Below are 24,533 nucleotides of genomic sequence, written 5' to 3'. Positions count from 1 at the left end.
GCAGTGCAATAAAAATAATGATGGCCTGGTGTTATGGACAAGATTATGAACTATTATGAGTATATATGAGTTATATGAAGATATCCAAAAACCTCTATTTAAGATGCTGTTTGAGACTGTGTACCACACCTATATCTGCATCCAGACATATTACTCATCTGTCTGAATGTTCATGTGATAAGAGAATCATGCTGACATAGCTTAAATAAATGAGGAACCAAGCACATTACAGTATATTCCATATCACAGAATAAGCTCTATGATAGATTACCCAATAGGAGACGTGTTACGTATTATTGGCTCCTAGCCAATAATTCCCTTTAAATGTATTGTCCACTTCCGTATTAAACAGTCATTTTATTCTATGCAGATTCGTGTCATGTCTCTGGTCTGAATGGAACAATAGTATGCATGCTACTACCAAATGACTCTAATTTGGATGCAGACAGGTTTAAGGTAGATGCACAATTAGATTGCATCACAGTAAATTCATGACCGCCTTATCAGTTGGCGCCCAAGGAACCTTAAGACAGAGAGTCTAGATGAAGGACGGCCATGCTGACACCTTGCTTTGAAAGGCAACTGCACGAGAGGGGAGATGCGCACTCCACAGGCAGGTGAGAAAATCTGTTTAATCTCACCTTGTGGACCTCATGCGTGTACTTGCATTTCGAAAGGGGGGGTTGGGCTGTCACGGTCTAGACACCTAATGACCACCATCTCGCATGGGATGGACGTCTTGAGAGATCCCACCTGGTCAGGTTCACCTTAAGCTGTCTGTATAAATGCTTTAAACCACACTACCTCTCGCTAAGCTATGCACACTATTCAAAAACTTGGAGAAGCTGATAAAGTCACAAAATGTTCGCACAACTATTAGTTGTGCAAAAAATTTTGCAACATTCTAAATAGCATTACACTAGATTTCTGTTTGATGACTTGCCCACTGAGTGTTTATATGTAGTGCACAGGTTCTTGAATTCACACAACAAAATCAGATGTTCAGCGATCAACTTTTAAAGCGTACTTGTCATTTTATGTGTTTTTCATAATAAGCTGTCATGTATGTTTGCATGAGGAATAACAATATTTCTGAACAGGGGCGTAACTACCGCGGTTGCAGCGGTTGCCATTGCAACCGGGCCCGGGAGGCTAGGGGCCCGCGGTCACCCGGCAGATTAGCAGCCAGCTCCTTTCTGTGAGAGAGGAGCTGCGCTGTTCTGCCGCAGACCACGCGGCACGGCGGCCGCTATATGACCCGGTCACCGCCGCTGACACCAGGCCCCCCTGCCTGGTGTCAGCGTTGGCGGCACCAGGCTCCCGTTACCGCACACTGCTTTGATATTGCATAGAGCTGCGGGCGCCGCATCATCATTCTTCCCCCGTGCCTGCGCGGTAACGTCACTCCTGTGCGACTGCTGTGTGTGGTAAGAGCACAGAGCGCAGGAGGACGCCGACCGGAGCCACGGGGGAACGAGGACAGAAGTGAGGACGAGCAGCGGTGAAACAAGTAGAGGTGAGGACAGAGCTGCGGTGGAAGGAGAAGAGAGGTGAGTATTTTTTTTTTTTATTTTTTTTTTATAAATCAGTGAGTACACGGGGAGGCTGGCTGCAGGACACATGGAGTCCTTGGGGGAGCTGGCTGCAGGACATATGGAGTCTTTGGGGGGCTGGCTGCAGGACACATGAAGGCCCTAGGGGGGCTGGCTGCATGATAAATGAAGGCCCTAGGGGGGGCTGGCTGCATGACACATGGAGGCCCTGGGAGAGCTGGCTGCATGACACATGGAGGCCCGGGGGGGCTGGCTGCATGACACATGGAGGCCCTGGGGGGGCTGGCTGCAGGACACATGAAGGCCTGGAGGAGCTGGCTGCATGACACATGGAGGCCCTGGGGGGGCTGGCTGCATGACACATGGAGGCCCTGGGGGGGCTGGCTGTAGGACACATGGAGGCCTGGAGGAGCTGGCTGCATGACACATGGAGGCCCTGGGGGAGGCTGGATGCATGACACATGGAGGCCCTGGGGGGCTGGCTGCATTACACATAGAGGCCCTGGGGGCACTGGCTGCAAGACACACAGAGTCCTTGGGGGGGGCCTGGCTGCATGACACATGGAGCCCTGAAGGGGCTGGCTGCATGACACATGGAGGCCATGGGGGGCTGGCTGCATGACACATGGAGGCCCTGGGGGGGGCTGGCTGCATGAAACATGTAGGCCCTGGAGGGGGCTGGCTGCATGACACATGGAGGCCCTGGGGGGGGGGGCTGGCTGCATGACACATGGAGGCCCTGGGAGAGCTGGCTCCATGACACATGGAGGCCCTGGGGGGAGCTGGCTGCATGACACATCGAGGCCCTGGGAGGGGGGGCTGGCTGCAGGACACATGGAGGCCTGAAGAAGCTGGCTGCATGACACATGGAGGCCCTGGGGGGGCTGGCTGCATGACACATGGAGTCCTTGGGGGGGGGCTGGCTGCATGACACATGGAGGCCCTGGGGGGGCTGGCTGCATGACACATGGAGGCCCTTGGAGGTGGTTACATGACACATAGAGGCCCTGGGGGGGCTGGATGCATGACACATGGAGGCCTTGGTGGGGGGAGGCTGGCTGCATGACTCATGGAGGCCTGGGGGGCTTGCTGCATGACACATGGAGGCCCTGGGGGGGCTGGCTGCATGACACATGGAAGCCCTGGGGGGGCTGGCTGCATGACACATGGAGGCCCTGGGGGGCTGGCTGCATGACGCATGGAGGCCCTGTGGGGGCTGGCTGCATGACACATGGAGGCCTCGGGGTGCTGGCTGCATGATACATGGAGGTCTATGGGGCTGCATGATACATGGAGGCCCTATGGGGGCTGGCTGCATGACACAAGGAGGCCCTGGGAGGGCTGGCTGCATGACACAGGGAAGCCCTGAGGGGGGCTGGCTGCATGATACATGGAGGCCCTGTGGGGGCTTTCTGCAGGACACGTGGAGGCCTGGAGGAGCTGGCTGCATGACACATGGAGGCCCTGGGGGGGCTGGCTGCATGACACATGGAGGCCCTGGGGGGGCTGGCTGCATGACACATGGAGGCCCTGGGGGCACTGGCTGCAGGACACAGAGTCCTTGGTGGGGGGCTGGCTTCATGACACATGGAGGCCCTGGGGGGGCTGGCTGCATGACACATGGAGGCCCTGGGGGGAGCTGGCTGTAGGACACATGGAGGCCTGGAGGAGCTGGCTGCATGACACATGGAGGCCCTGGGGGCGGCTGGCTGCATGACACATGGAGGCCCTGGGGGGCTGGCTGCATTACACATGGAGGCCCTGGGGGCACTGGCTGCAAGACACATAGAGTCCTTGGGGGGGGCCTGGGTGCATGACACATGGAGCCCTGAAGGGGATGACTGCATGACACATGGAGGCCATGGGGGGCTGGCTGCATGACACATGGAGGCTCTGGGGGCGCTGGCTGCAGGACACATGGAGGCCTCGGGGTGCTGGCTGCATGATACATGGAGGCCCTGGGGGCGCTGGCTGCAGGACACAGAGTCCTTGGGGGCGGGGGCCTGGCTTCATGACACATGGAGGCCTGGAGGGGCTGACTGCATGATACATGGAGTCCCTGGGGGGGCTGGCTGCATGACACATCGAGGACCTGGGGGGGCTGGCTGCATGACACATGGAGGCCCTGGGGGGCTGGCTGCATTACACATGGAGGCCCTGGGGGCACTGGCTGCAAGACACATAGAGTCCTTGGGGGGGGCCTGGGTGCATGACACATGGAGCCCTGAAGGGGATGACTGCATGACACATGGAGGCCATGGGGGGCTGGCTGCATGACACATGGAGGCTCTGGGGGCGCTGGCTGCAGGACACATGGAGGCCTCGGGGTGCTGGCTGCATGATACATGGAGGCCCTGGGGGCGCTGGCTGCAGGACACAGAGTCCTTGGGGGCGGGGGCCTGGCTTCATGACACATGGAGGCCTGGAGGGGCTGACTGCATGATACATGGAGTCCCTGGGGGGGCTGGCTGCATGACACATCGAGGACCTGGGGGGGCTGGCTGCATGACACATGGAGGCCCTGGGGGGGCTGGCTGCATGACACATGGAGGTCCTGGGGGTGCTGGCTGCATGATACATGGAGGTCTATGGGGCTGCATGATACATGGTGGTCTATGGGGCTGCATGACACATGGAGGCCCTAGGGGGGCTGGCTGCATGACACATGGAGGCCCTGGGAGAGCTGGCTGCATGACACATAGAGTCCTTGGGGGGGGCTGGCTTCATGACACATGCAGGCCTGGAGGGGCTGACTGCATGACACATGGAGTCCCTGGGGGGGCTGGCTGCCTGACATATCGAGGCCCTGGGGGGGCTGGCTGCATGACACATGGAGGCCCTGGGGGGGCTGGCTGCAAGACACATGGAGGCCTCGGGGTGCTGGCTGCATGATACATGGAGGTCTATGGGGCTGCATGATACATGGTGGTCTATGGGGCTGCATTACACATGGAGGCCCTAGGGGGGCTGGCTGTATGACACATGGAGGCCCTGGGGGGGCTGGCTGCATGACACATGGAGGCCCTGGGGGCACTGGCTTCAAGACACATAGAGTCCTTAGGGGGGTGCTGGCTGCATGACAAATGGAGGCCTGAAGGGGATGACTGCATGACACATTGAGGCCATGGGGGGCTGGCTGCATGACACATGGAGGCCCTGGGGGGCTGGCTGCATGAAACATGTAGGCCCTGGAGGGGGCTGGCTGCATGACACATGGAGGCCCTGGGAGGGGCTGGCTGCATGACACATGGAGGCCCTGGGAGAGCTGGCTCCATGACACATGGAGGCCCTGGGGGGAGCTGGCTGCATGACACATGGAGGCCTGAAGAAGCTGGCTGCATGACACATGGAGGCCCTGGGAGGGCTGGCTGCATGACACATGGAGGCCCTGGGGGGCTGGCTGTATGACACATGGAGTCTTTGGGGGGGGGGGGGGGCTGGCTGCATGACACATGGAGGCCCTGGAGGGGCTGGCTGCATGACACATGGAGGCCCTTGGAGGTGGTTGCATGACACATGGAGGCCCTGGGAGGGCTGGATGCATAACACATGGAGGCCTTGGTGGGGGGAGTCTGGCTGCATGACTCATGGAGGCCTGGGGAGGGGCTGGCTGCATGACACATGGAGACCCTGGGGGGCTTGCTGCATGACAGATGGAGGTCCTGGGGGGCTTGCTGCATGACACATGGAGGCCCTGGGGGGCTGGCTGCATGACACATGGAGGCCCTGGGGGGGCTGGCTGCATGACACATGGAGGCCCTGGGGGGCTGGCTGCATGACACATGGAGGCCCTGGGGGGGCTGGCTGCATGACACATGGAGGCCCTGGGGGGGCTGGCTGCTTGACGCATGGAGGCCCTGTGGGGGCTGGCTGCATGACACATGGAGGCCTCGGGGTGCTGGCTGCATGATACATGGAGGTCTATGGGGCTGCATGATACATGGTGGTCTATGGGGCTGCATGACACATGGATGCCCTAGGGGGGCTGGCTGCATGACACATGGAGGCCCTGGGGGGGCTGGCTGCATGACACATGGAGGCCTGGAGGAGCTGGCTGCATGACACATGGAGGCCCTGGGGGGGCTGGCTGCATGACACATGGAGGCCCTGGGGAGGCTGGCTGCATGACACATGGAGGCCCTGGGGGCGCTGGCTGCAGGACACAGAGTCCTTGGGGGGGGCCTGGCTTCATGACACATGGAGGCCTGGAGGGGCTGACTGCATGACACATGGAGTCCCTGGGGGGGCTGGCTGCATGACACATCGAGGACCTGGGGGGGCTGGCTGCATGACACATGGAGGCCCTGGGGGGGGTGGCTGCATGACACATGGAGGCCTCGGGGTGCTGGCTGCATGATACATGGAGGTCTATGGGGCTGCATGATACATGGTGGTCTATGGGGCTGCATGACACATGGAGGCCCTAGGGGGGCTGGCTGCATGACACATGGAGGCCCTGGGGGGGGTTGCTGGCTGCATGACACATGGAGGCCTGGAGGAGCTGGCTGCATGACACATGGAGGCCCTGGGGGGGGCTGGCTGCAGGACACATGGAGGCCCTGGGGGGGGCTGGCTGCAAGACACATGGAGGTCCTGGGGGGGCTGGCTGCATGACACATGGAGGCCCTGGGGGGCTGGATGCATGACACATGGAGGCCTTGGGGGGGGCTGACTGCATGACTCATGGAGGCCTTGGTGGGGGGAGGCTGGCTGCATGACTCATGGAGGCCTGGGAAGGGGCTGGCTGCATGACACATGGAGACCCTGGGGGGCTTGCTACATGACACATGGAGGTCCTGGGGGGGCTGGCTGGTGGTGCAGTATAATATATGGAGAACTATGGGGTGAATTATAATACATGGAGGACTATGAGAAATGCATTGGAGGAGGTGGGCGGGATGTTCGTCCCGCTCATCTCAGCCCCTCTGCTTCTATTTGGCGGCGGTTCAGTGATGCAGCTGTGACGTCGCTGTGATGCTGAACGAACCGCCCCCTTAGAAAGGAGGCGGTTCGCCGGTCACAGTGACGTCGCAGGGTAGGTAAGTAGTATGACGGGTCTGGGCGATGTTGTGCGCCGCGGGCAGCGATTTGCCCATGTCGCACAACCGATGGGGGCGGGTACCCACGCTAGCGATATCGGTCATGATATCGCAGCGTGTAAAGCGGCCTTTAGTGTCAATATACGTGGTGGGGGGGCCCTGGTCCAAATTTTGCACCAGGGCCCATCAAAATCTAGTTACGCCACTGTTTCTGAACCATATTGGACTTTCATCCTGCATTTTTTTTTACCTCTGCATTCTCTACTTCTAATTTTCAGTTGTCCCTGAGTTAAAGGGTGGAAATTAGTTGCTTTGTCTTCTAAACACAGTACCCAGAGACATGAGAGATTCCTCTAAAACATGTTTAAAAGCAGCAGGGGCATGGAGGACCTTATACAGCAGGACTTAGAAGTACAGTTATGAATCAATCCATCACTGGGATGAGATATAGCACTTTCTAGAAAGCAGCGGCATCAACTGTGTCTGTACCACTTTCTTACTCCTTCTTACTCCTCCCTACCCCCTCAACTCACCATAGCCTTCTATAGGCAGCTGTAAATTGATTCCTGAGTGAACTGACAAGGCAAAACAGATTAGACAAATGTTAATTGGTTTTTTTAGTGAATGATAGGAGTTGGGGATTGAAGGGGGGTGTCGGAAGAAAGAGACTCATAGGTGTAGAAAGAAAGAATATTACTCGTAGCAAGTATTACAGAGGTTCTTATACTTGCTTGCACTATTGATTTATTCAAAGTGTTTTGAATCAACAGTGAATTTTTAAGGGTGTTTTACACTGGGTGATGATCACATTCAATCCTGGCCATTGCCTAGTGTGAACCTACTCAGTGAATAAATGGCACGCAGGAAAATGCTTTCTTATCATTAACCAAATCTTTTATCTAGGCAGAAAAGCTATCATCTAGAAGGAACTGATTGTCATAAGAAGAAATATTTGTAGGAACTTCCTCACAATCATTGTGAGATGTGAATGAAAATAAACAAGAGCCGATCATCTTCCTATATCATTGATCAGCACTTGATGCAGGCATTTTTTTCAGCTTCAAAAACAGGAGAAACACGAGTAGAACTGCTTCACAAGAATATGTATTTTTATTTCTATTAATATCTTAGTTTATATTATATCAAAAATGGATCAGAAAAAATACATATGAAAAGTACATATAGGAACAAAATAGTAGAAAAAGTGAGGCCAAGAGGAGGTTAAAAAGACACAGACATAACCTGCAAGGATACTTGATACAATCTTATAAAAAAACCACATAATTGTCACATGAGGAGTGTATCAAACAGAGTGTACAACAAAGCTAACTGAGCCACTTCTGCATGCCGTCATGCGCCGGTATCACACTTATGTTGGATTATAGTGTTACAGAAAGACCTCATAGGAGGAATCATACAGGCATACAGAAGTCAAGACTCAGGAGCTGTATGTCAACTCTAACAATTATTGCTTAAGATGATAAACACATATGTGTACTTTTATCACACAAAGCATATAACTACACCACAAGCAGACCAGGTTTATAAATAATCCATTACCCATATATAAAAAACAGAGGTTCTCAACGAGGTCTGCTATGGCCAGCTACATGTCAATTGCAAAACTTACACGTAAACTGAAACCCACACATGTGTATACTCAACTCATGCAACATATGACACTCATATATACAAAAGTGGTTGCAGATGGAATCCCACCAATTCCAATGTCCCACATTGCCAATTGTGTATCAGTGATTTGGGTCAGCATTGACTGGAAAGCTTCCCCATGGTATCACGGCAGAGGGAACATAAAACTTGGCAGGATCCCCATACATACCACAATGTGTAGTCCGCAATTGTAAAATAGACCAGGGAGGTCTGTCAGGTGAGGAAGGGTTAAGTCCCCCAAGAAACTCCGACGTACGTTTCACAGATAGCTGCTTGTGCGCTGTTGCTTCATCAGGGAGTGACTGATCATAGCTATCGGCTAATTTAAATAGCCGCTAACCCCATATAAACAGCTGTATCCTATCAATAGATATCACCGGCGCATGCGCGTATGGCGCCCCCGGGATCCGGAAACCTCCACACGCCGTCATAACAGTAGCGCATGCGCGGGAGCAGGGACGCGTCTCCATAGCACCCGCGCATGCGCACAAGTCACCCAGAGACGGCCGGGAGGAAGGCGGACACGCGGCGCAACACGCGCACGCGCACATCCATGACAGGTAAGAAGCGTAAGAGCCAAGTATTCACAGGCACAGGTATTCTGGCTATGCGGTCGCATAAAATAGAAATACAAATAAGGTCACACCGAAACATATGACATAGATAGAAATGAGTATACAATAAATACGCCGCATACGCCATCCAGTGTCCGTGTCCACTTAGGTAAACAGAGGGTCTTCAATATCGCTTTTTAGCATGGTGAATCACAATTATGCAGGATCAATGCTGTTATTTCAAAGGGACAAATAAAAGGGAAAGAGGAAACATAATGAGTAAGTAAAAAAGAATAAAACACATGAATAAAAATTTTTTTTTCATATCCATATCCCCAGTCAAGCAGAAGGGAAGGACGAAACCCACACAGTGGGGTAATGTCATAGAAAAGGGGCAAAACTTAATGCCTCGTTGAGACCCGACGGGGTGATTGTACCCAACAACACCATCCATCGCGTCTCACGTTGGGCCAACCTTTTCTTAATATTGCCACCCCTAATGCCACCATGAATTACCTCAATCCCACGAATTAGTAGAGATTTCGGATCGCATCCATGGTAGGCTTTGAAGTGGCGTGGGATAGTTTTTAAAGAGACACAGTCAGTCACAATCTTTGCCGCAACAATGTCCCTCACATGCTCGCGGACGCGAACGCGCAATTCGCGCGACGTCAATCCTATGTAAATCAATGGGCACCCACAAACGGCATAATATATGACGTTTGAGGTGCCACAAGAGACGTAGTCCCTGATATGGAACTCACGCGTCCCGTCTGATGACGAAAACACCGAGCTGCGAGTGACATTGCTGCATGCGAGACAATGACCACATGGGAAGCACCCAACCCGAGGGTTGGTAAGACCTAAAAAGCTAGATACTGGTGGAACATAATGGCTTTTGACAAGCATATCGTGGAGATTAGCCGATCTCCTAGCCGTCATTAGGGGGTAATCGGACAAAGAGTCCTTCAGGGCAGGGTCTGATGTTAAGATAGACCAGTGGCGATTCATAATGGCACGAATATTATGCCATTCATGATTAAAAGTAGTAATAAATCTGACCGCCTGATGTTCTGGTCTATCTTTATTTCTTGTCAGTAGGAGTTGGGACCTTGGAGTGTTTTTGGCCCTAAGGTAGCCCTTCTTAATACTGCGGTTGCTATATCCCCTTTCCTGGAACCGTGACTTAAGGTCTAAAAGACACGACGGACGTTCTCAATAGGGTCAATGGCATCTACATGGAGCCTGACATGCTTTTGGTCACGGCGGATGTAGAATCATTGTATACCTGCATCCGCCATGACGATGGGTTGGCAGCTGCTCAATTCTTTCTTGGGACCTCCGGTCGGGACAGCGCGATGTGTGATCTGATTCTCCAGCTGCTCCGCTTTATCCTTACCCACAACTTCTTCACCTTTAAAGATTCGTTCTACCTGCAGCAGCGCGGCACTGCGATGGGTGCGGCCTGCGCGCCCTCGTACGCCAATCTCTTCCTAGGCTACTGGGAGAGATTAATTTTTGGCGACGAGGGCGACCGGGCTGTATCCCAGGTGCAGTGCTGGCTCAGATACATAGACGATCTGTTGATTTTGTGGCAGGGTACAGCGGAGCAGCTTGAGACTTTTGTGGGTAGACTGGGCATGAATCCATTTAATATTAAGCTAACGCACAAATACCATAATAAATGTATCGACTTTTTAGACATCTTAATTACAGTCGACCATAATAATTTGATTCAAACGGATGTGTTCCGGAAGAGCACATCTGTGAATGCGTTGCTTCATGCCTCGTCTGCCCATAACTGCTTGTCAAAAGCCATTATGTTCCACCAGTATCTAGCTTTTTAGGTCTTACCAACCCTCGGGTTGGGTGCTTCCCATGTGGTCATTGTCTCGCATGCAGCAATGTCACTCGCAGCTCGGTGTTTTTGTCATCAGACGGGACGCGTGAGTTCCATATCAGGGACTACGTCTCTTGTGGCACCTCAAACGTCATATATTATGCCGTTTGTGGGTGCCCATTGATTTACATAGGATTGACGTCGCGCGAATTGCGCGTTCGCGTCCGCGAGCATGTGAGGGACATTGTTGCGGCAAAGACTGTGACTGACTGTGTCTCTTTAAAAACTATCCCACGCCACTTCAAAGCCTACCATGGATGCGATCCGAAATCTCTACTAATACGTGGGATTGAGGTAATTCATGGTGGCATTAGGGGTGGCAATATTAAGAAAAGGTTGGCCCAACGTGAGACGCGATGGATGGTGTTGTTGGGTACAATCACCCCGTCGGGTCTCAACGAGGCATTAAGTTTTGCCCCTTTTCTATGACATTACCCCACTGTGTGGGTTTCGTCCTTCCCTTCTTCTTGACTGGGGATATGGATATGAAAAAAAAATTTTTATTCATGTGTTTTATTCTTTTTTACTTACTCATTATGTTTCCTCTTTCCCTTTTATTTGTCCCTTTGAAATAACAGCATTGATCCTGCATAATTGTGATTCACCATGCTAAAAAGCGATATTGAAGACCCTCTGTTTACCTAAGTGGACACGGACACTGGATGGCGTATGCGGCGTATTTATTGTATACTCATTTCTATCTATGTCATATGTTTCGGTGTGACCTTATTTGTATTTCTATTTTATGGGACCGCATAGCCAGAATACCCGTGCCTGTGAATACTTGGCTCTTATGCTTCTTACCTGTCATGGATGTGCGCGTGCGCGTGTTGCGCCGCGGGTCCGCCTTCCTCCCGGCCGTCTCTGGGTGACTTGTGCGCATGCGCGGGTGCTATGGAGACGCGTCCCTGCTCCCGCGCATGCGCTACTGTTATGACGGCGTGTGGAGGTTTCCGGATCCCGGGGGCGCCATACGCGCATGCGCCGGTGATATCTATTGATAGGATACAGCTGTTTATATGGGGTTAGCGGCTATTTAAACTAGCCGATAGCTATGATCAGTCACTCCCTGATGAAGCAACAGCGCACAAGCAGCTATCTGTGAAACGTACGTCGGAGTTTCTTGGGGGACTTAACCCTTCCTCACCTGACAGACCTCCCTGGTCTATTTTACAATTGCGGACTACACATTGTGGTATGTATGGGGATCCTGCCAAGTTTTATGTTCCCTCTGCCGTGATACCATGGGGAAGCTTTCCAGTCAATGCTGACCCAAATCACTGATACACAATTGGCAATGTGGGACATTGGAATTGGTGGGATTCCATCTGCAACCACTTTTGTATATATGAGTGTCATATGTTGCATGAGTTGAGTATACACATGTGTGGGTTTCAGTTTACGTGTAAGTTTTGCAATTGACATGTAGCTGGCCATAGCAGACCTCGTTGAGAACCTCTGTTTTTTATATATGGGTAATGGATTATTTATAAACCTGGTCTGCTTGTGGTGTAGTTATATGCTTTGTGTGATAAAAGTACACATATGTGTTTATCATCTTAAGCAATAATTGTTAGAGTTGACATACAGCTCCTGAGTCTTGACTTCTGTATGCCTGTATGATTCCTCCTATGAGGTCTTTCTGTAACACTATAATCCAACATAAGTGTGATACCGGCGCATGACGGCATGCAGAAGTGGCTCAGTTAGCTTTGTTGTACACTCTGTTTGATACACTCCTCATGTGACAATTATGTGGTTTTTTTATAAGATTGTATCAAGTATCCTTGCAGGTTATGTCTGTGTCTTTTTAACCTCCTCTTGGCCTCACTTTTTCTACTATTTTGTTCCTATATGTACTTTTCATATGTATTTTTTCTGATCCATTTTTGATATAATATAAACTAAGATATTAATAGAAATAAAAATACATATTCTTGTGAAGCAGTTCTACTCGTGTTTCTCCTGTTTTTGATCCTGTTTGTGAGTAGCTCCGGCACACAATGCAGCGTCCCAAATAAGGGATGACTGCTGTGTGTATGTAATATACTGTTGGACTTATGTATCTAACATTTTTTTCAGCTTGTATAAAAGGATTCTCACCAATTTCACAGGATGTTACAGTAAGGACACCTTTTGTTCCAAAAACCTGGTGGGGTGGGATAGCCTCTAATTGAGATCTGCCTCTCTGAGGCAGACTTGACTTCTAATAACAACCGGTGGCTCATGTTCTGCCACACTATTCCAATAATCAGTTGGCAGCAACTTTTTTAAAAATCTTCTAACTGGTAGGGATCTTAAGACCCGGACCCATTATGGCAGATAAAAATGGTTGACTGTGATGTTACAATCTGTTTAAAGAGGACCTATCACCAGGTCAAAACTGGTGACACTGATCGTCCTGAGGTTTTTGTTGTTTCTTTTTAAATAAATCCACCATAAAGTTTCAGACATTTGGACCTTTTTATTAATTGCTCAAAGAGTAAAAATGCATTGGGTTTGTTTTAAGGGGCAATGTAGGGCAGCTTAACAACGCACTCTCTTAATAAAGACCAGTAAAATTAGCACTAAGTAAAAAGGCCCATATCTCTGGAAGCATATGGTGGATTTATGGATTCAAAAAAACAAAAAGGAACACTCAGGTGAACAGCAGTAATAAAATAAGAGCAACACTTGGTAACTTTAGACCTGGTGACAGGTCCTCTTTACATACTTCTTTATTTTTTGGATGTAATTTCTAAAATGTCTTGAGTTTGGCAGCCAGGGTTGTATTTCTGTCCAGACATTGATTTGTTTATTCTGCTTCCCAAAGATCGCGATAAGGATTGGCTCACATTTATTCTGTGCACTAGGTTGAGCCCTTACATCGGGGTTTACATGTAAATTTCTGAAATATGTGATTCAGGCAGAACAGAAGATTCCCTATAATGAGGCAAAGGGATACAATTTGGACTCTCTCAGGCCTATGATCCGACTGTGTCCATCTTTTTAAGAGTGCATAAAAGTGTGGTCAACCAATTTTCTGCACTCTTGAAAAGGACAATGCTGGACAGAGTCCTGAGTAATTCTGCTGCCTCATGGATCCCATGGGAGTGTCAGTTAAATGACATGATTCGGTGATTTAGATGGAAACTCTGATGTACAGTAAGTGCTCAGCATAGAGTACAGGATAAACATGGTCCAAACTATTATTTTTATGTAAAATCTTCCCAATAAAAGCTTTAACTCAATCCACAAAAAAAACGAATCCCCACTCAAGTCTATCATCTTTCAATTGAAAAAAGGGTGTTTTCATGTTACTTGTAACACAAAGGCTCTGGAAAAGAAAAAGCGCTGTGGCACCCTCTCCCCACCCCCCCCAAAAAAAGAAACCCAGCAAAATCCACACTTCCAAATACAAATGTCCCCCTACTTCTGAGCCTCCCAATCACACTTAGCATTCACGATTGTAATTACTGTAGAGATCAGATCCCACTTAATTTACAAGGTATGTGTCTCCAGAAGCACAAGCTGTGCACAATGGATGGGCACCACAATGTATGGGCACTAAAATGGCAGATTTGCAATTTTCACTCAGCAACATCTATTGCTGCTAGTTTCTGGAAACCATCCATGGAGTAAAAATCACCACTACACCTGTGGATAAATTCACAGAGGGGTGTAATTTCCAAAATTCAAAATTAGAACTCTTGAAGGAGATTCTGCTCTTCTGGCACTTAGGGGCTCTGTATATGGAGTCTGGAAACTATTCAAGGAAAATCTGTGCTTCAAGTGTCAAATTGCACTCCTTCCCTTTCAAGTCTCTGGCTAAGCAGTAATGTACAGCCACGTGTGGGGTATTGTCATGTTAAGGACAAATTGTGACAAATTTTGGTGCCATTTTTTTTACCCATCTTTCTATGTGAAACTGTAAAATCTAGGGCTAAAACAAAATAATTTTTGTGGTATAATGTAATAATTTTTTCTTTGCCACACAATGGTGTAAAATTGTGACACATCTGTGGTGTCAATATGATAACTGCACCCCTAGAAGGATTTATTTAGAAGTGTAGTCTGTAAAATGGGGTCACTTATGGGGGGTTCTGTTGTTCTGGCATCAAAGGGGCTCTGCTAGTGTGACATGACACTCGCAACCATAACAGTAAAATCTGATCTATAATATGGTACTTCTTCCCTTCTAAGCTTTCTACTGTGCCTGAAAAGTAGTTCCCCTTTACATTAAGGGTATTAGCACACTTAAGAGAAATTGCACAACAAACTGTGCAGTCTATTTTTTCCTAAAAGTAGTTGTGGACCACATATGGGATATTGTCTTACTCAGGAGAAATTGTACTGTTCATTTTCTCTTATTACCCCTTTTGAAAAATAAAAACTAAAAAAATTAAAATGGTCAAAGAACCATTTTTTGGGAAAAAAATACAATTCTGTGAATCACCTTTGCCCAATACACCCATAGATGAATTCCTTGATAGCTGTAGTTTCCAGAATGAGGTCACTTGTGTAGGTCTGCTGTTTTGGCAATGTGAAATGGCGTCTGCAATATAATCCACCCAAAATGGAGCTCCGAAATTGAAATAGCGGTCATTCTCTTCTGAGCCCTGCTGTGTATATAAAAAATAGTTTCACACCACATATGGGGTATCGGTGTACTTAGGAGACATTGTACAAAAAATTATGTGGTTCCTTGTCTCCTGTTATCTTTGAGAAAATAGAAAAATTTGGGGTCAAAGCAACATGTTCGTGGGAAAAATGTATTCTTTCATTTTCACAGCTCACATTATAAAATTCTGTGAAGCCCCTTTGGGTTCAATGTACTGTCTATACATCTAAATAATTTCCTTGATTGGTATAGTTTCCAAAATGGGATCCCTTGTAGGGGGTTTCCACTGTTTAGGCTCATCAGCCAGCTCTGCAACTGCAACATGGTGTCTATCTATTCCATCCAATTCTGTGCTCCAAAAGTCAAATGGTGCTTCTTCCGTTTCGAGCCCTGCCGTGCCTTAAACAGTAGTTTTCCACCACATATGGGGTATCAGTCTACTCAGGAGAACTCGCACAACACTGGTCTGTTTATTTTCTCCTTCTACCTTATTGAGAATGCAAAATTTGGGGTTAAAGCAATATTTTTGTTGAAAAAAGTAATTTTTTTCATTTTCTCCTTCAACATTGCCTTAATTCCTACGAAGCATCTAAAGGGTTAATAAAATTCTTGAATCTGTTTTTTTGCCCTTTTAGGGGTGTAGTTGTTAAAATGATGTCACTTTTGGGTATTTTCAATCTCATAGGCCTCTCAATGTCACTTCACATGTGATGTGGTCCCTAAAAAAATTGGCTTAATAAATTTTGTTGGAAAAATGGGAAATTCCCGATAAACTTTTAAGCCTTCTAACTTCCTAAAAAAAATGATGTTTAAAAAATGATGCTGATGTAAATAAGAAATTTGAAAAAATGTTATGTTTTAATTAATCTTTGTGATATAACTATCTGGTTTAAGGGCATAAAAATTCAAAGTTCAAAAATTGTAAAATTGACAAAAAAATTGTCAAGTTTTCTCTATTTTTTCATAAAAACCGCAAATTATATAAACCAAAATGTACAACTAACATGAAGTACAATGTGTCAAGAATAAACAGTCTCAGAATCACTGCCTACCTGTCCTTCCTCCCCCCTGTACTTTCTCTCTCTTTTTCCCCCTATTAGATACAGTGGGGGAAAAAAAGTATTTAGTCAGCCACCAATTGTGCAAGTTCTCCCACTTAAAAAGATGAGAGAGGCCTGTAATTGACATCATAGGTTCTGTAGACCATAACTATGAGAGACAAAATGAGAAAACAAATCCAGAAAATCACCTTGTCTGATTTGGCAAGATTTTTTTGCAAATTATGGTGGAAAATAAGTATTTAGTCATCTAAAAACATGCAAGATTTCTGTCTCTCACAGACCTGTAACTTTTTCTTTAAGAGGATCCTCTGTCCTCCACTTATTACCTGTAGTAATGGCACCTGTTTGAACTTATCAGTATAAAATACACCTGTCCACAACCTCAAATAGTCACACTCCAAAGTCCACTATGGTGAAGACCAAAGACCTGTCGTAGGACACCAGAAACAAAATTGTAGCCCTGCACCAGGCTGAGAAGACTAAATCTGCGATAGACAAGCAGCTTGGTGTGATGAAATCAACTGTGGGAGGAATAATAAGAAAATGGAAGACAAACAAGACTATTGATAATCTCTCTTCATCTGGGGTTCCATGCAACATCTCACCCCGTGGGGTCAAAATGATCACAAGACAGGTAAAAATCCCAGAACAACACAGGGGGACCTAGTGAATGACCTGCATAGAGCTGGGAGCACCGTAACTAAGGCTACCATCAGTAACACACAATGCTGCCAGGGACTCAGATCCTGTAGTGCCAGACATGTTCCCCTGTTTAAGCCAGTACATGTCCGGGCCCATCTGAAGGTAGCTAGAGAGCATTTGGATTATCCAGAAAAGTATTGGGAGAATGTCATATGGTCTGATGAAACCAAAGTAGAACTGTTTGGTAGAAATTCAACTCGTCATGTTTGGAGGAGACAATGATGAATTCCATCCAAAAAACAGCATATCTACTCTACTGTGAAGCACGGGAGTGGCAACATCATGCTTTCGGGCAGTTTTTTGCAAAGGGACCAGGACGACTGATGCGCGTACATGATAGAATGAATGAGGCTATGTATTGGTAGATTTTGATTGCAAACCTCCTTCCATCAGCAAGGGCACTGAAGATGAAACATGCCTGGGTCTTTCAGCATGATAATGATCCCAAGCACACCGCCAGGGCAATGAAGGAGTGGCTTCTTAAGAAGCGTATGAAGGTCCTGGAGTGGCCTATCCAGTCTCCACATCTCAACCCCATAGAAAACCGTTAGAGGTAGTTGAAAGTTTGTGTTGCCTAGCGACAGGCCCAAAACATCACTGAGATCATCACGGAGATCTGCATGGAGGAATGGGCCAACATATCACCAACAGTGTGTGCCAACCTTGTGAAGACTTAGAAAACTCTTGACCTCTGTCATTGCCAACACAGGATATATAACAAAATATTGAGATTAACTTTTATTATTGACCAAATACTTATTTTCCACCATAATTTGCAAAAAAATATCTTGCCAAATCAGACAAGGTGATTTTCTGGATTTGTTTTCTCATTTTGTCTCTCATAGTTGTGGTCTACCCATGATGTCAATTACACAGGCCTCTCTCATCTTTTTCAGTGGGAAAACTTGCACAATTGGTGGCTGACTAAATACTTTTTTTTTCCCCACTGTATTCCGTTGCACCACTCATCAAATAACAGTGCATTGCACAAACTTTACTGGCCTATATTTCAGAAAGTAAACATCCGATCTCACAACTAAAGGTATGTTTAGAATCCGCATGTTAGTGCCATTATAGCACTGACTTTAGCTTATATAGGAAACTTCTCGTAGTTGGTCCTCTTTAACCCAGCCAAGGAAGTTTTAAAGAGTACAAAATAGTTTTTTATATTTTTAGCTCTGAAAACGTAGGGGTGTCTGAGGGCTCTTGCAGACCACCATATTTTCTCCATCCATGAAAAACCGTCCTATTATGCTAATCAGACTCTAATCAGAGTTTGATCACAGGGGGATCCGTATTTCTTGGAGGTGGAGAATAAAAAAATAAGTTTCTCTATCTTCTCTATTCTGTCACTCCATGAAAATCGGACTGGATGTCATCCGAGTGTGGTCAGATTTTGTCTTATGGACCCGTAGACCTGTAGACATATGCACTGCCTCATTAAATAACATTTGTCTAAGTGTGAGCCATTGTTTTGACAGATAGCACTTGGACTGAAAATATAGTCTGCATGCGCCCTTATAGTAAGGTGTATCATAAATATATGTAACATAAATAGCAATTAGTATTATTAATATTAGAATCATACAAAAGGAAGAGCAGTGGGTTTTAATTACTTCACTAATATTCTGAAATTACATTTTTTTTTCCAGTATTCTCACCAAGTATATGTTTTAGCACAGCCTGATTCTGGTCCCAAATACTGTTAAATGTGTTCCATCTTGACCGTCCATCTGGTAATGGGTTTCTCTTCATCCAACCCCCACAGGAGTACTGATAGAAGTCTTGACATGGGTCCACATCTCTGTCCAGGGAATCAAGTATACGTCCAGCTACAGAAACGCATGCCTCCGAGAGACACAGCGATCGGGACTTGTCTGTAGATTGGACAGTACAACAGAACTTAACATTAAGAAAAGCAAAGTTACAATCCATATCAATTATTATAGATGGTAATGTTGTGGGAGAATAGTAGAAAAAAAATGATAGTGGGTAAATTGTGATGGATATTTACATGTTAAAATCAGTACCAGCATGGATAATGATTAAAAGGCCTATGCCTAACAACACTACAGTCCATAATTATATCACTAGCCAGTTGCCATATAGCCTTTTACAGTTAACTGGCCTTCTGACACCAAAGGATTGTAAGTACAGTATGTTACTGATCTTTCCCTAATATTGATACTCTTTACAGTACATATGGATATTTACATGCCAAAGAAAAGGGGTACAATTCAAACACTTAAAAGAGTTATCTATAAAAGCATAACATTTCAGTAAAGGAGGGAGTTTTAATTTTTGAGTGTATAGCTTGTTACCTAGGTTACCGGCTACCCTGCAGTCTCAACCTGGCTAATTATCTAGGGACGGAGCTTATGGTGTGATGAAGTTCTATGCTTTACAGACTGTTTGCGCTGCTTTGAAGCTGGCCAGATTGCTGGACCCGACCAGCCTGAGTGCCACCTCACTGTTTTCTCAAAGATATCCATAAAAAGTGTCATTTAAAGTTTGCCACAAGCCACCTGGGAGACACACCAAACATGGGGAAGAAGGTGCTCTGATCATATGAAACCAAAATCGAACTTTTTGGGCACAATGCCAAACGATATGTTTGGTGTAAAAGGAACACAGCTCATCACCCTGAACACACCATCCCCACTGTAAAACATGGTGGTGGCTGCATCATGGTTTGGGCCTGCTTTCTTTCACCACGGACAGGGTAGATGGTTAAAATTGATGGGAAGATGGACAGAGCCAAATACAGGACAATTCTTGAAGACAACCTGTTGGAGTCTGCAAAAGACCTGAGACTGGGACGGAGATTTGTCTTTCAACAAGATGATACAAAACATAAAAGCAAAATCTACAATGAAATGGTTCACAAATAAACATATCCAGGTGTTAGAATGGCCAAGTCAAAGTCCAGACCTGAATCCAATCGAGAGTCTGTGGAAAACTGCTGTTCACAAACGCTCTCCATCCAACCTCACTCAGCTCCAGCTGTTTGCAAGGAAGAATGGGCAAGAATTTCAGTCTCTCGATGTGCAAAACTGATAGAGACATACCCCAAGCGACTTGCAGCTGTAATCGCAGCAAAAGGTGGCGCTACAAAGTATTAACTTAAAGGGGACGAATAATATTGCACACCCCAATTTTCAGTTTATTATTTTTTTATAAAAGTTTAAAATAAGCAATAAATATCGTTCAACTTCACAATTGTGTCCCACTTGTTGATTCTTCAACATAAAATTTAAATTTTTTATCTTTATGTTTGAAGCCTGAAATGTGGGAAAAGGTTGAAAAATTCAAGGGGGCCGAATACTTTCGCAAGGCACTGTAGACTCTGGAGGCAGATTCTCAGGAAGATTTGGGTCGGCCCAAAGATCTTAACATTTTGTTTACATATTAAGAAAAACATGAATGTCTATGGACTAAGATATCAGATCACATATAGAAAGTTATAATTTTATTCAACTTTCTTAGACTTGCATGCCCATATAGAAGACTTAGGGTAGGTTGATCCTACAGACTCCTTTTAATTATAAGTTAAGTAAGAGGCAAGGATATACACCGGCAGGTAATGAAAATGCACAAATTCCCTTGTGAACTGCAAAGATATTTAAATTGTTATTCCCATTATGTCAGTAACTTTAAAAAGTACAATATTTGTATGATTATTGTTAAAAGGAATCTGTCAGCAAATTTTGCTATGTAATCTGAGGACAGCATGAGGTAGGGGGCTTAGAGACTGATTTTAGCAATTTGTCACTTACTAGGCTGTGTGCTGTTGTTTCAATACAATCAAAGTTTATCAGTTTTATTAGACATGGTCATACATATATCTGTTTTTCATGAATTAGTGATAGTTGCAAATACACAAATACAACTGATATCAGTGATATCTTTAGAGCTGCATAGCTGAGCTGTGCTACAACCCGGATATCAAATGTTTTATTTTACAGAGTCGCTAGGTGCATCTTAGGCGGGCTTTGCACGTTGCGACATCGGTAACAATGTGTTACCGATGCTGCAGCGATAGTCCCGCCCCCGTCGCACGTGCGATATCTAGTGAAAGCTGCCGTAGCGATTAATATCGCTACGGCAGCTTCACACGCACATACCTGCTGTGCGACGTCTCTCTGGCCGGCGACCCGCCTCCTTCCTTAGGGGGGCGGGTTGTGCGGCGTCACAGCGACGTCACACGGCAGGTGGCCAATTGAAGCGGAGGGGCGGAGATGAGCAGGATGTAAACATCCCGCCCACCTCCGTCCTTCTCATTGCAGCCGGCGGCAGGTAAGGTGAAGTTCCTCGCTCCTGCGGCTTCACACACAGCGATGTGTGCTGCCGCAGGAGTGAGGAACAACATCGTACCTGTTGCTGCATCGGCATTATGGAAATGTCGGAGGCTGCAGCGATGATACGATAACGATGCTTTTGTGCTCGTTCATCGTATCAAAAAGGTTTTACACGTTGCGATATCGACGCCGGATGTGCGTCACTTTCGATTTGACCCCATCGACATCGCACGTGCAATATCGCAACGTGCAAAGCCGCCCTTAGGATACCTGATTAAGAGCATTTTAGCTGGAAGGATCAAGTGGCAGCAAAGGGTTAAGACAGTCCCGAGTGGGTCATTATTGGGGGAATACATTCAAATCAGTGCAGATTCGTAATAATCTTTTAAAATAGGCTGTGTCTCCATTTTTAGTATTAACATTTTTAGTTACATGCAAGCCAGAAACACATCTTTTACATGTTACTGCGGATCTGGCAGAGTTTGCATCCTAGTCTCTGCATCACTGCAGACCAAACTCTGGGCAGTAAGCCACAAGCTCAGCCAACAGATTGAAGGTTTTTTTCACCAAGAAATATGGAATTGAAAAGGTATATTAGCAATCACAAAGAATTACATTGAAACTACATCTGTAGAGCTCCTTTGGTTCCTTATGTTTCAATAAAAAGGTTTCCTACTATTATTTGACCTTTCATATAGCATTTCTAATATATGTTCATTACCTCAATCCCACAATGTCTGTCTGCTATTTCATCATTTTTCTCTGCTTGTTTTCTAAAACTTAACATGGATAAAACAGAATTCATTATCTTTCCTCCTGCTCACTCAAACCTCCCGACAGACCTATCCATCAAAGTTGATGACTGCTCACTCTCTCCAGGCCCGTGTGCTTATTGCCTGGGGGTAGCCCTTGACTCTGCTCTCTCCTTCAAATCACATATCCAAGCCCGCTTCACCTCCTGCCGAATACAACTCAACATTTTTTCCCAGATTCGTACATTCTTTAACCAAGAAGCAGCAAACACTAGTGCATGCCCTCATTATCTGCTGCCTGGACTACTGCAACCCCCTGCTCTGTGGCCTCCCTTCTAACACTCTTCCACCCTTACAATCTATTTTAAACTCTAGACCTCTCCTCTCTGCCAATCCCTTCACTGGCTTCCCATTGCACAACAACTCCAGTTCAACATCCTAACCATAACATACAAAGTCATCAACAACCTGTCTCCTCCGTACATCTGTGACCTAGTGTCCTGGTACTTACCTGCATGTAACTTGCGATCCTCACAAGATTTCCTTCTCCACTCCCTTCTTCTCTCTTCCTTCCACAATCGCATCCAAGAACTCTCTTGTGCATCCCCCATACTCTGTAACTCTCTGCCCCAAGATATCAGACTCTCGCCTGAAGGAACCTGAAGACCTACTTCTTCCAACAAGCCTACAATCTGCCGTAATCCTCAGTCCACTATAGCGCTGCACGACCATCTTTACCCTCACCTACTGTATCCTCACCCATCCCTTGTAGACTGTGAGCCCTTGCGGGCAGGGTCCTCTCTCCTCCTGTGCCTGTCTGTGCCTTGTATTGTTCATGATTATTGTACTTGTCCCTATTATGTATATCCCTTTTCACATGTACAGCAGCAGGGAATAAATGGCACTATAATAATAAATAATAATAATTACTTGCGCATCTGGCTAGGGGTATCATAATCATTTTTTGACAAGCAGACACTACTTCCAGCTCTGTTACATCTGATTTGCTTCTCTTCTGGGTACAGTATTTAGAGGGAAGGAGAGGAGCACATCACTTTGTTCCTCATGCGGGTGGCGCTACTTTGAAATGATTGACAGGACGTCTAAGCTCACAAACTTGAATCACAGCCTTCTGAACTGAATCTGCCAAAGCTTTGGAGCTGCAGACCCTTCAGTTGACAAGCACTATGATGCAGTTGTTAGTTGAAAACACATTGTAGTGCCTGTCAATTGAAGCAGCCAGTGCCTGGGCTCCAAAACAACAGCAGGGTAAATGCACACATGCTCCGAAGACAGACCTCTTAGTCCTTTGCACTAATCCTGCTGATGCTTTTGAGTGTATCTGCTGCGTTGCCAACTGTTTAGAAATTCCAGGACAGTCTGTAATAATAGGTTACTTTTTTGCCCTGTTTGTAACAAAAACTTTAGGGCGTACATTTTTTTTCTTTTTTTTTTAAAGCACCACTCCAGCGGGTTTTTTTTTTCAATTTCACCGTTGGCATGATGCTTGAAATCTAAGTCCCTGCCCTGGTCTTATACTCACCTTCTGACATCTTCACCATAATGATCATCATTTTACAGTTTACAGTGACAGCAGCTGATGTCTTCATATCAGGATTATGACCTCTAGACATACATCACTTATAATCATAATGATTTATTATGGTTTTCCAATATGTCAGTAAATAATACTGTCGGTATGTGATTTTTTTTTTATAAGTTGTCCAGAAAAAAATAAAAAGCCAAGTTGGCAACCTTGGATGCAGGTGCCTTCACACTTCTAGTCAATTGAAGAAGCCACTGCTTCGCTGCATCGGTGGGATCAGTGACGAAAATATTCAGTCTGAATTTTGGGCACAGATGACAGGTGTGAATTGGACATAATAAAGCAGGAAATAGTGGCTGCATGTGAACAAATGATAATGTGATCCTCACTGAGATGCCCTCATAGAAGAAGCGTAGTGAATGAAAGTATATTATTATGCAGGGTTAGGACATACAGTTAGGGCCAGAAATATTTGGACAGTGACACAAATTTTGGCATTTATCTGTTTACCAAAGCATATTCCATATACAGTTATACAGTTCAATATTTGTTTTTAAGTGCATATTCTCAGCTTTAATTTGAGGGTATTCACATCCTAATTGGAGTAAGGGTTTAGGAATTACAGCTCTTTAACATGTCGCTGCCTCTTTTCAAGGGACCAAAAATAATTGGACCATTACCTCAAAATCTCTTTAATGCACTGCATAGGCTATTCCCTCATTAATCCATCATCAGTTAAGCAGTTAAAAGGTCTGGAGCTGATTCTAGGTGTGACATTTGCATACACATCATGTTTGGGTGCCAGAAGGCATTGCATATCACCTCAAAAACACTATACCAACAATGAAGTATGGAGG

General features: G+C 46.4%; 1 protein-coding gene across 2 annotated transcripts in view; it reads right to left on the bottom strand.

Annotated features, from left to right (window-relative positions):
• ECE2 (endothelin converting enzyme 2) overlaps positions 1 to 24,533 on the bottom strand; it is a 145,970-nt gene that overhangs the window by 95,479 nt on the left and 25,958 nt on the right. For both annotated transcript variants that reach the window (XM_075340345.1, XM_075340343.1), the window contains one exon: positions 18,742 to 18,957. In XM_075340345.1, the coding sequence (XP_075196460.1) occupies positions 18,742 to 18,957 (216 nt within the window). The remainder of the gene's footprint in view (positions 1 to 18,741; positions 18,958 to 24,533) is intronic.

This window comes from Anomaloglossus baeobatrachus, chromosome 3 (assembly GCF_048569485.1).
Source record: "Anomaloglossus baeobatrachus isolate aAnoBae1 chromosome 3, aAnoBae1.hap1, whole genome shotgun sequence".
In the NCBI taxonomy this organism is placed as follows: Eukaryota; Metazoa; Chordata; class Amphibia; order Anura; family Aromobatidae; genus Anomaloglossus; species Anomaloglossus baeobatrachus.
Note: the sequence above shows the minus strand (reverse complement) of the source record. Positions and strands in the feature narration are given on the sequence as shown.